Source organism: Pipistrellus kuhlii, unplaced genomic scaffold (genome assembly GCF_014108245.1).
Source record: "Pipistrellus kuhlii isolate mPipKuh1 unplaced genomic scaffold, mPipKuh1.p scaffold_m20_p_9, whole genome shotgun sequence".
NCBI lineage: Eukaryota > Metazoa > Chordata > Mammalia > Chiroptera > Vespertilionidae > Pipistrellus > Pipistrellus kuhlii.
In genome coordinates this window covers 1627245-1640590 of record NW_023425595.1, presented here as the reverse complement: position 1 = coordinate 1640590, position 13346 = coordinate 1627245, and the positions used below count along the sequence as shown (strand labels likewise).

General features: G+C 40.0%; 1 protein-coding gene across 4 annotated transcripts in view; it reads left to right on the top strand.

The window, feature by feature from the left end:
• The first annotated feature begins 299 nt into the window (after positions 1–299).
• The window catches only part of CSTF3 (cleavage stimulation factor subunit 3), a 71269-nt gene continuing 58222 nt past the window's right edge, over positions 300–13346 (top strand). For 3 of the 4 annotated variants that reach the window (XM_036426599.2, XM_036426603.2, XM_036426598.2), the window contains exon 1: positions 303–511. In XM_036426599.2, coding sequence (XP_036282492.1) covers positions 485–511 — 27 coding nt within the window. In that variant the 5' untranslated portion in view covers positions 303–484. Of the gene's footprint in view, positions 512–13346 lie in introns of all 4 variants that reach the window. The other variant, XM_045578111.1, reaches the window with a different exon arrangement.

Here is a 13346-nt window from a genome sequence, read left to right as displayed (position 1 = left end):
TGCCTGAACTTAACTGATTGGCAGTCAGGATTCAACAAGTGACGAACCGGGACTCTCAGCTCGATAATCAAATTCCAGAAGCCGCGCGATCCTTCCAGCGAGTTTCCCGCCTCCAGGCCGGTAGCAGCCAGTTCCGCAACAGTCGCCGCAGCCCCAGGGCCGTGACGTCACTCCAGGCCACAAGCCCCGCCCCTTCGCCCCCACCCGGGTATCTCTGCTTCTGCGCGGCCGAGTAAACCGGCGATTTGCGCTCGTAGCCCCGCCCACTGCCCCGGAAGTTAATGCCGAAGCCCCGCCTCTCCTCGACCGGCTGGGGCGCAGCCATTTTAATTCATAGCTGAGTGGGCGGTGGCGTTTCGCGTTGGCCGGCTGGCCCTGCTGGGCAGGGGGTCACTCTTACTGGTTTGGGGGTGGCTTTTAGTTTAATTTTTCTTTTCTAGCTTCACCTCTCGGGCCAACTTGCGCGTTCTAATTGTCTGAGATCATGTCAGGAGACGCAGCCGCGGAGCAGGTGAGGAAGGAGAGCGGCGGGGCCTCGTGGCGACCTCTTCTCTCCGTGTCTCTGTGCGTCCTGGCTCTCCAGCCATGTTCGCTTGAGGAAGGGATCTGGTGGCGGAAATGGTGGGAATGGGGAGCAAGAGCTGACTGAGATTTAAAGTTACTTTTGGGTTTTTTTTCTGTGTTAGGCATTAGTATGAATACATGTGGTTTAGACAGTAACTGGGAAGCTGCTTCGACCGGTTTAGGTTCATGGGACAACCTCGGTTGGATGGCTTCCTTTCATACCATTTCGATAGGGAAGATCCATAGGAATTGATTGTTTAAACATGTACTCGCCGAGGTTGAAAAACTTGGCAATCTTCCCCCCGCCCCTTCTCCGATGTAGACTGTACCCAGAAATAGGTTCATAGTTTGAGAAATAATTGGAGATTAAACTAATCTGGGAAAATGAAGACTCTTGCTAGAGAGCGAGTGAAGGGAACAGCCTGGGAGCAAAGCATAGTTTTGCTGGGTAAGAGTTAGGAATTTTGTGGCTTTCTCCCACTTCCTTCTTTATATCTTCTGTTTACATTTCATTTGCGTTTTTTTGCATGAGACAAGATATTGCAGAATTTGATAAATCAAAACTTGAGAAGTCTGTTTCGGTCCCTCTAAATAAAACCATCTATCTGTTTTAATACTGGATATAAGTGATGTTTAAGTATTTCAAAATTTAACAATTTTATATAAATGATTTGTTTCTTTTGCCCTTTATTCAAAATTTTGTGGGATAGTGTTTACCTTTTCGTTTGAAAGATGAAAACGGATATTTTATGATAGGTGTTACTCAATTCGTTTTTCAATTTAAGTTTTGATATATGTTTAGGTAAGTACTTTTCAAAATGGAAGCTAGCTGGCCTGCACTCCCAATTTTCTGAAATTTCCCATTGCCATGGCAACGGAATACACTTAGGTTTTCGTTTTCAAGCCCCCATCTTATAATCTGGAGGTAATCCGTATGACTAAATTTTGGGAAAATTTGGCTAACTTAATTTTGTGTTTGCTCATCAACTGATTTCAGTCCTGAACTCTCTGCAATGTTCACATGTTACATGACGCCCAATAATGTAAAGTCTTAAAATTAGTATATCAGATCTGTTTATGCATACTTACCCTTTTTCTGGACTCGATCTGAGAGTCAAGGGAGGAGTAATATACAGAGGTTTCATTGAAAGTTTCCAGAATCCATTGTTATTTCTTATATTTTTAAAACATTGTAAAGACACTGAAATGTTGCTATGACTTCAGATTTTTCAGAACTATGGTGTTTTAAATGGCAAAGACGTTGTGAAAATTTACAGGGGGAAAAAAATCTCATCCAAAAGTTTTATTGTTTAGAACAGAAAAGTTAAAAGTGCAATGAACACATACAGTACAATTATTCACTTAAATTCAACAGTTAAACATTTTGCCATATTTGTTTTATCTCCCGTACAAATTTGTCAACACATATTTCAGCATTCTCATTATTCGATGTCAGCCCCACATAATTTAGCATTAATGCTTTTACATAACCATCATGCCATTTTATATAATTTATAAAATCCAGTTCATATTCAGATTTCCTCAGTTGTCCCAAAATGTGATTCATAGGGTTTGTTTGTTTTGTTTTGTCAGAACCTAATCCCCAATTTATACCCTGTAGTACAGGAGTGGGAAATGTTTGGCCTACGGGCTGTATAAGGCCTGTAAAATAATTTGGTCTCTACATTTATTTATTAATTTATTTAAATATGTTTTATTGATTTTTTACAGAGAGGAAGGGAGAGGGATAGAGAGTTAGAAACATTGATGAGAGAGAAGCATCGATCAGCTGCCAATTGAACAGCCCCCCAATGGGGATGTGCCCGCAACCAATGTACATGCCCTTGACCGGAATCGAACCTGGGACCCTTCAGTCCGCAGGCTGAAGCTCTATCTACTGAGCCAAACCGGTTTTGGTGGTCTCTACTTTTAACAGAAAAAAAATCGTTTGGGCCCTGCCAAGGCCTTAGGGGTGAGGTAATTAAATGTCTGACTAAATATAGCAGGCTAGTTTTTAGTTTTTTAAAAGTATATTTTATTTATTTTTTTCAGAGAGGAAGGGAAAGGGAGAGAGAGTTAGAAACATCAATGGGAGAGAAACATCAGTCAGCTGCCTTGTGCACACCCCCTACTGGACATGTGCCCGAGGTACATGCCCTTGACTGGAATCTAACCAGGGACCCTTGAGTCTGCAGGCCAATGCTCTATCCACTGAGCCAAACTGTTTTGGGCAAGAGGCTAATTTTTAAGTTGATAATTCTGTATGGCCCTCGAATGATGTTATAAATGTCCAAATGGTCCTTGGCAGAAAAACGGTTCCCCACCCCTGCCCTAGTGTGTCTACACTGAGTGGCTAGATTATTATGATCTCTGAACGAATAATAATCTGGTCACCTAGTGTATATCCTATATAATAAAAGGCTAATATGCAAATTGTTCCTTCCACCAGGAGTTCAACCAGCAGGCAGGCCAGACCCCACCCATGCACGAATTCATGACCGGGCCTCTAATGAATACATGTATATATTAGAGGCCTGGGCATGAATTTATATATATATGTTAGAGGCCCGGTACATGAATATGTATGTATGTATATACACACACCACACACACACACTGAGTGGCCAGATTATTATGTGCTCAGACATCATAATTATCTGGTCACTCAGTGTATTTAAAGAGTCCAGGATAGTTTTCTTTAGAACTCTCATATTCTGGATTTCTTTTATTTTTGTGTATGCCGTGTCATTCAACCTGTCCTTTCCTTTCATCTTGTGTATTTCCTGAAACCTAAACTCAGCTTTGATAATATTTTTGCATAGACTACTTTATAGCATTATGTTAAAAGGCACTTATTTCATGCTAGGTAGTTTCACTGTTAGCGATGTTTAAGTTTGATCACTTGGTTAGGGTGACACTGCTGTATCTGTTCATTGTAAATGATTATTTTCCTCTTTACAGTTAATAATCTGTAGCTTGATATTGTGTTCCTCGGTAATCTACCTAGTTACTTATCAATTGATAATCGTTGAATAAAGCAGTTATTACATTGGAGGTGGCAAGTGGTGTGTTTTTTTAATTTATTTTTTTAGAAAAGCAAGCAAGAATTTGACTGCAACAAAAACACTTAGGCCAGTGAAACAAGGAAGGGCTCAGAAGAAGCAACAGGAGAGCCTGGGTGGGCTGCTTTGACTCACTGGAAAGTCAGAGAAAAGGGGGCCTTGGAGATAGGTTTAGGGGATTAGCCCCGGAAGAGCTACCACTGCCCATTGCTCTCCTGATTACAAATCTCCTGGGGTCCCTTGGAGATAGGAGATAGGTGCTTGTGGGAGGAGAGCGGGGAATGGCACAGGCATGCTCTCTGGAGGGGCAGTAGTGGGCTGGGACCTTTTTCAGGGTTTCAAAGGTTAGGCGTTTAGGGCAGGGTCAATAGAATATTAATCAGCTTTATGCTGGTGAACCAAAATGAGATTTATTCTCTTAATTTGTCCTTGGGTATGGTTGACAAATGGCACTGATTGGATTTCTTTCTTTTTTTTTTAATCAATCTTTATTGTTCATATTATTACAAAGGTTCCTCATTTCTTACCCCCTCCACCAGGTTCCCACCCCACCCTCTGCCCTTTCCCCACAACTGATTGGATTTCTGTTCTCTGTCCGCTAGTAGAGTGATTTAAGCTATTTACTCTCTGGTTGGGGAAAAGTGCAAATCATTTACTCCCCTAAGTGTCCTTGGTTTAGGGAATATAGGATTTACTAGGTGGTTGCCAACTGCCGTTTAACTATCTTAGTTTTCCTATCCCATTTGTGCTGGAATTTTTCTAGCTTCTTACTGTACTATAACATTCTCCACTCAGAGATTTTTACCCCTAAAATCTTTTAGGGTTGAGAGGGAGAATGGTCTGTCTTCAGTAGTTGTTTCCTGCTGAAAATGGTTTTTTAAAAATTCTAATGTTCTGTCTTACTGACTCATATTTTTCTGTAAAGAAGTTTTGTTTTATTTTTTCTTTCTCTCTCCTTTTCAAAGATTATTGAGTATCACTGAATTTATAGGTTTCTCTTTATTTTGTGTGTTAAAATCAGTTATACCATTTTCTTTTGGATGTTCACCTTGTCCTAACTTTGATGGTGGCTCTATATCTTTTTCCTATCAATCTAAAAAACATTTTTTGACATCTGATTTCCAACAGAGTCATCTTCATATAATACTTCCTTCAGTTTTTTATTTATTTTTAAAAAATATATTTTATTGACATTTTACAGAGAGGAAGGGAGAGGGATAGAGGGTCAGAAAACATCGACCAGCTGTCTCCTACACACCCTTACTGGGGATGTGCCCGCAACCAAGGTACATGCTCTTGACCAGAAGCTGGGACCCTTCAGTCCACAGGCTGACGCTTTATCCACTGAGCCAAACCGGTCAGGGCTTTCTTCAGTTTTTTAATGATACATTTCAAACATTCAAAAAAGGAAAGAATTGTATGTTCCTATTATAGAGCTTCAATTTATTGCAAATCTTGTTCTTCTCCACACTTTCAGTTCTTCCCACCTCCATTACTTTAAAGCAAATTCCAGACACTGTATTATTCAATTTTAACTGAAATGATTAAAAGATACCTTAGAGAGTGAGATGATTAATTATGGATTAACTAGCTTGCTTTATTATGTGTAAGATAGCAGTCAGTGAAAATTCAGAGGAAAAGAGGAGAGCCTGAAATGATGGGACAAGAAAAAAAGACTAAATAAATATGAAGAAGAATAAGAAAAAAATCAAAACGACTCTGAAATAATGGATTTGCTTTGGAAAGGTGTCAAGGGATGGAATAGACAAACAATCCTGCAAGATAATGAAGCTTAACATTGAAGCTTAAAAATGCTTATTGAATAAACACAGTATTTTTAATTTGTTACTCAAAATATGGATGATCATTTCTTTCTTGGTACTGAATCTCTGCCCTTTGAAAGTGGGAAATGATTGTAGACAATCAAAATCACTGCTAAGGTTTATTGAAACTTTTTTACTCTTGTAAGGAAGTTACAGTTTGCATTTCTAGAGTTATTTAAACGATCTTGCAGTGTTTGTGGGTATTCTGGAGCTTCATGTTACTGTCTTTGCCAATTTAATGGTGACAGGACTGTGTGTACTAGGATTTAGGTTCCCCCTTATTCCCAACAAAAATACGTCTGGGTCCTTTGTGGAATTATGGCTATAGTCTTGTTTTGTAGATACTTTTTTTTAACTGTTCAATTCAACTTTTGATCTCATTATTTCTTAGCTCCATTTTTACCTTATGCACTACTCCCTACAGCATTTTTTTTTTGAAGTTTAGACAAATTTATTGAAACATTCAAGGTGTTAGCAAAGAAATCATTAAGTGATATGTTACATTATGCCACTACCTTGAATGTATACTTTAACAATTATAAATGTACACTTCATAACTAAACCTTTGGCCAAAAAAATAAAAGGGAAGTCATTTGGCACATTTGTGAAAGGCCAATAGGAAATTAATTTTGAACATTAGAAAGATAAAGTCACTGAATTAAACATAAGTAACCACTGCTAATCTAGAATCCCACTGTGTTGAAGGTAGAAGTGTCTGCGCAGAGCTAGTCATTTATTTTAGCAATCAGAAGAGATGGGGCAGGCACACCTGTTGGAGGTGGCAGAAGAGCTGGCAGGACAGCAAGGACAGGCTGGCCAGGTGAGCATGTCCCAGAGACAGCAACAACAGAGAGCAGTCCACTCTGTGAGGCAGGAGGTGGGCCCAGGCCATCCCCTTGGCCTTCTACCACATACACTGTGGCTTTAGGAGGCTCCTGAGTCCACCTTTCAGCCATACTGTGGGTATCCTTGGTGGGGGTACCCCTGAGGAGGTGGGTAAGGTCTTCCCATAGGTCCTGGAGAGTAGGCCTCAGGCTCCATTCATTGGTTGTGGATAAGGGGATTATGGGGTCATTGGACCAGGGCCCGAATAAGGTGGAGGGTTCCCTGGGTTCATTAGGGAACTGCAGGATGTACCTCTTCATCAGTGGACTGAGTGCCGGTTGGGACAGAGCGGACGGGACCAGGCGAGACGGCACAAATGCACCGCACCAGCCGCGGCCCTACAGCATTTAGTAGAGTGCTGTTTAGAGTTCCTCTGTTGAGTTTGAGCTTGGGTTGAAGGTGCTGCCTTACTTATTGTTGCATCTTACAAACCTAGGAAATACATACAGGTGTTCAGTAAATGAATGGATTAATTTGGACCAAAGCTATGTGTTATACATTACAAAGTCTCCAATAAATTAATCTCAAGGAAACAAATACATAATTAATACAAACTAAAATATTTGGGGTAGAAGTGGATGGTTTATAAAGTTTTATTGAATAAGAGGGAGAGAAATGGGTTAGGCCAGGTCAATTGATATGAACCTTTAAGTCCCTAAAATGTTTCTACATTCTTACCTTTTGGAAACGAGACTTCAGTTTTTAAACTATAGACTATTCTAAAATTAGGGGAAGGCTCAAATATAAACAAAATAATCCCCACTTTGAAAAAATGTCATGACTTAAAGCACAAAGGAATTGCCACTTCAGGGCCATAAGTCAGTGTTTTGCTTTTAGGAGGAAATAAGTTTGTGGAGATACAGAAAATATGAAAAATATGTGTTCTGTTATATATTTATCAATGAGGAAAGGAAGATGAAACAGCCACAATGTTGAAAACTGAAGCCTGGTTTATTTTGTTGGGTAATTATTAGTACTTACTAGAAGCCCAGCGCACAAAATCGTGCGCAAGTAGGGTCTATAGGCATAGCCTGGCCTCCATCACATGGCCCCCTTCATGTGAACATGAAGTTCCCTGCCCCAGGACACTGCAATGTGCAAGACCTCTGCCCCTCAAAATTCCCCCATCCCGCCACTGCTCTGTGAAACTCCTCCCATCCCTCAACTGCTCCTCGAAATGCCCCCCAGCGTCCCCAGTCCCACCTCGCCACCACCCCCCACTCATGATTAGCAGCTTGGGGGCCGGGTGTGGGGGAGGGACTGAGAGGTGCTCCATGCACTTTCTGGTGACTGGTTGTTTGGTCTTTACAGTGTTAAGACCACTGGGTTTTTACTCTATAGAAGACTAGCAGTTAAGAGATAACAGAAGGGCCAACCAATCTTAAAGCCAAAGTTAGTGTGTGGGGTGGGAGGTAGGAAGAGAGAGGGAAAGGACCAAGAATGTATGTTAGATTATGTTTTCTTTTTTTTTTTTTTTTTTTTTTTTTTTTTTTTTTTTAAATATATATTTTATTGATTTTGTACAGAGAGGAAGGGATAGAGATAGAAAGTTAGAAACATCGATGAGAGAGAGTCATCGATCAGTTGCCTCTTGCACACCCCTACTGGGGCTATGCCCGCAACCAAGGTACATGCCCTTGACAGGAATCGAACCCGGGTCCCTTCAGTCCCCAAGCCGACGCTCTATCCATTGAGCTAAACCGGTCCCGGCTGTTTTCTTTGGGCTCAATTATTTTTATGTTTTTATCAACAAAATCTGTAATAGCATTCCCTACTTTTCCCCCTCCTTTTTAACATTTTGTAATCCTCACCTGAAGATGATTTTTCATTGATTTTTAGAGAGTGGAAGGGAGATCTACCAAGAGAGAATAACATTGATGTGAGAGAGACATATCTATTGCTTGCCTCCCCTACATGCCCCACCTGGCCAGGCATTAGGCCTGCAACCGAAGTACTTGCTGTTGATGAGAATCTAACCTGGGACCCTTCGGTCTGAGGGCTGACACTATCCACTGAACCAAATTGGTGAAGGCCTCTCCCCCCCCCCCCTCATTTTATATAAATGAAAGCTTGCAAACCGCTTAGATAGGGATTGAAGATATTTAGTATAGCAGTTTGGACAGGTAAATATGATTTGGTCTTTATTGTTAATATTTATTGAGGAAACGGAACTTTGCTTGATATTTGCTTGATTGCTTCTAAAAGATTTATCTGTGTTTACAGGACTATTGGTTTTTCTTAGAGGTACAGCAGAAAGGTTCTGTTAAGAGAGAGTGCATTCTTTCAGTGCTAAGATAACAGGAGTTTCAGGGAATACCAGAGTTGACACATGCGGATAGATCTTCTGGGACAACATCTGTATTCAGATGTTTGTGCCTATTAAGTGGACAATGGCCAAAAACAGTTCATAGGTTTAAGGTCTTCGGCCATTGTCTCTGATTCTCTTTAAACAAACCTGGCTGTGAATTTGAGTCATTTGTTTTGCAGAACAGTTGGTAATGATGTGAGACTTGATCTAAAAAGGAATTTGAGTTGGGCCAATGTTTAAGCTATTTTTAGATTAGTAGATATTTTATAATAAACAGTAAATACTGAATAAAGCCAGAAGGCAGAACTATGTTGTAATTTGCATTTTTCTGTTTCACTTAGTTTATCTAATGAATTAATATCTTGGCTACTCTTGGTTTAAAGAAGCTACATTTTTCAAATTCTAAATGATAAAGATTTTTATTTGTAGTTTGTAGCTATTTGTTTCCTAGAAGATAAATAAGAAAATATGATAAGTATAATTATTTGGACCATTAACTTTAGCCTATTTTTTCCTTCAGTTTTTGGATTGTTTGCATGTTTAGTAGGTTTTTAGTTTTTGAAAGGATTGAAGGGATTAAGTGCAGGATAAATATACAGAATAATAACAAAGTCATCTAGTAGAGCAGAGTTCTGTTGCACTGGTAAGGAACACAGGACTAAGCAGGCATCCAGTCCTAATGTTACCTGTTACATAAAGTGCTATCTTCTCATATAAATTGGCTCATCTAGGTTTGTACTTCACATGTGCGCTGGGCTTCTATAATAGTAAGTACTAATAATTACCCAACAAAATAAACCAGGCTTCAGTTTTCAACATTGTGGCTGTTTCAACTTCCTTTCCTCATTGATAAGTATATAACAGAACACATATTTTTCATATTTTCTATATCTCCACAAACTTATTTCCCCCCGAAAGCAAAACATTGACTTATGGCAATTCCTTTGTGCTTCTTCCAAGTCATGACATTTTTTCAAAATGAGGATTATTTTGTTTATATTTGAGCCTTCCCCTAATTTGAGAGAGAGAGAGAGTGTGTGTGTGTGTGTGTGTGTGTGTGTGTGTGAGAGTGAGAGAGAGAGAGAGAGAGAGAGAGAGAAACATCTGTGAGAGAGAAAGGCCATTGATCAGCTGCCTCCTGCACACACTCTACTGGGGATCGAACCCACAATCCAGGCATTAGCCCTGACTGGGAATCGAACTGGTGATCTCTTGGTTCCTGGGTTGACGCTGACCCACACTGGCCAGGCTACCTTAATCTACTTTTTAATTTTTATAGTTTAGCTATTAAGAGACTTCAAATGTATAGTATAGTATGTGCAGTTTTCTTAATGATTTAGCTAAAAAAAAAATTAGAATGACTTAGGTCTGATGCCACCTTCTTTTTAATGAAACAGCATTTGGAAAAGATTTATTTACAGAACAGATAAATCAGGTAGTGCTTCTCAGGATGGAGTTCATGATCCATTGCATCATAATCACTTAGGTGCCTTTTAGATGTATAAGTGCCTGTACCCCAACTTCAGACATACTACAACTTATTATGGGAGGTTCATGATATTTGAGATGGGTACCACAGGTTATTTTTATGTATTAAGATAAATGAAAGCTTGCAGACAACTTAGATAGGGATTGAAGATACCTGAACTTTAGAAGTTGTTTTTGAGTAAATTCCTTTTTTGTTGTTGTTTTACTTTTTTTAAAGCTTATTTTTCTTCTTCAATACAGTTCTTGATAAAATTAAGTGGGGAGAAAAATTGCAATTTTTTTGAGAATGGTTATACTTTTAATAGAGTGTTTTACTGATTTTCCTCCCTCTATTATAGTCAGTCATTACCCTTAATGGTGGAAAGTACTGAAAAAACCAGGTTTGAGGCTCATCCTCTGCTTTTTCTGTTGGTCATGGTCAAGAGCTTATATGAGTTTAAATCCTTTACCACCACCACCCCATACTTTGACATTTATTGTACATATCAAAGAAGTTTCCAAAGTCCTACTAATATCATTGGTAATGTGTATTCCTTAGAAACTAGTCCAGTTTTTGTTCTGGTTATCTGACTTGGGACCCTATCCTACTCCCCATTAACATCTATAGAGTGATAATGGAATTACAGTTTATTCCAAAGGCAAAAGCTAGATTTTAATAGAGTTTCTTATAGAAATAAGTTCTGGGACACATAAGCATGGGACAGTTATTCTTTTGCCATAGTGACAGGGTTCTGACCTCATTCCATTATAAATAGGCACTGGAAACTTGCTGTAAGTTTTTTTTAAAAGTGACCTATTCCTCTAATCTGTCAACAGATTCAGGAAAAAAATAATAAGACAACTCTATTTTTAAAAAAAATAGATTTTATTGATTTGAGAGAGGAAGGGAGAGGGAGAGATAGAAACATCAATGATGAGAGAATCATTGATTGGCTGCTTCCTGCACGCCCCTACTGGGGATTGAGCCCGCAACCCAGGTGTGTGCCTTTGGCCGGCATTGAACCTGGGACCCTCAGTCTGCAGGCTGACACTCTATCCATTGAGCCAAACCAGCTAGGACTCCATTCCTTTTTTAAAAAAGTTGATTTTAAGAGGGAGGGAGGGAGAGAGAGAAAAAAAAGAAACATTGATTTTTTTTTTTGTTCCACTTCTTTATGTATTTATTGGTTGATTCTTGGGTATGCCCTGATCAGAGATGAAACCTGTGCTACATGGCATAGTGGGACAATGCTGTTAACCAGCTGATCTTCCTGGCCAGGGTATAATCCATTCCTTAAGGAGGCACAGTCTCCTTGTAGAAACTACTAACACACTGTCCAGTTTTCCTACAGCAATATGATAACCAGGCCAGAAAGCAAAGACATTGTGCTACTAGCTACCTGAATGGTTCATAGCTGTAAGGATGGGTGACTTTTTTTTTTTTTAATCAATCTTTATTGTTCATATTATTACAAAGGTTCCTCATTTCTTCCCCCTTCCACCAGGTTCCCACCCCATCCTCCGCCCCCTCCACAGCCCCCATTGTCCTCATCCATAGGTGCACAGTTTATGTTCAGTCTCTTCCTCCCTCCCTTTTCCCAAGAACAGTCGGTGACTTTTTTTTTAATCCTCACTGGAGGATATTTTTCCATCGATTTTAGAGAGAGTGGAAGAGAGAGGGCCTGGGGTGGGGAGAGCCTGGAACTGACGTATGTGCCCTTGACCGGATTTGAACCCGGGACCCTTCAATCTGCAGGCCAACACACTCTGTCCACTGAGCCAAACCAGCCAGTGCTGGATGACGTTATATTGTGAGAATTAAATATTAAATATGTCTATAATAAACAGTATACTTTTAGTCATTTTGGATAATTTCCATTGTTAATTAATGCACTTGATGGAGAATTATTTATATAGATTACTTTATGAACATTTAAGTACTTCCTTGATCAGAGGAAAATAGGGATGTAATAGATTTTGAAAAGAGCTGAGCCATGGTTCTGATAGCAGTTTCATGTAATTTAATTATATTTCTTACTAGAGGCCCAGTGCATGAAATCCGTGCAGTGGGGGATGTCCCTCAGCCTGGCCTGCACCCTCTTCGATCTGGGACCCCTGGGACATCCCTCTCACAATCTGGGGCTGCTAGCTCCTAACCACTTACCTGCTTGTCAACCTGGTCATCCCTAACTGCCCTCCCCTGCCTGCCTCATCTCCCTAACTGCTCTCCCCTGCCGACCTGATCGCCCCTAACCACCTCTGCCTTGGTCCCTGCCACTGTGACTTTGTCCGGAAGTTCCGTCTGATCTAATTAACATATTACCCTTTTATTTTTTTATTTTTTAATATTTTTTAAGTTGACAGGATTTTATTTATTTTTAATGTATTTTATTTTTTACAGAGAGGAAGAGAGAGGGAATAGAGAGTTAGAAACATCGATGAGAGAGAATCATCAGTCAGCTGCCCCTTGCACCACCCCCACTGGGGATGTGCCCACAACCAAGGTACATGCCCTTGACTGGAATCGAACCTGGGACCTTTCAGTCCGCAGGCTGACGCTCTATCCACTGAGCGAAACCGGTTTCGGCTATTACCCTTTTATTATTATAGATTATGAAATTTGGTTATTAGTTACTTAACTGAGGAGTGGTGATTAATGCCTGACATAGATGTTCAACAGATGTTTTTTACATTTGATCTACAATATCTTCTGTATGCATCCTTAGATCCATGGTAACCCTTTCCCCAGGTATCTGTGGATAGAATTTTATGGTTTCCCTGAACTTGGATGGGTTCAGGCGTCCTCAAACTTTTTAAAGTGGGGGCCAGATCACGGTCCCTCAGAGAGCTGGAGGGCCGGACTATATGAACTACTAATTCCTACTGTAACACCTCGGCTGCGCTCACTGCCCAAAAAACCTGACGGGCTGGATCAGACTCCTCTGCGGGCCGCATGTGGCCCACGGGCCGTAGTTTGAAGACCCCTGGGTTACATAAACCTTTTATTTTCATGAATTTCTTAACAAATTGAGTTTTTTCTTTAATCAAGAATATAGACAAGAAACCACACTAGTAGTGTTAGCAACAGCTATGATTGGAACATAAATATTCAACATATTGTTGCACTCAGCACTAGACTCTCCACTGGATCTTGTTATTTAATGTGTTAAGTACCTGTTACTATATAAGACTTTGTTTTAAAAACATTTCAATAATATTTTAATATTTGTTTCCTTT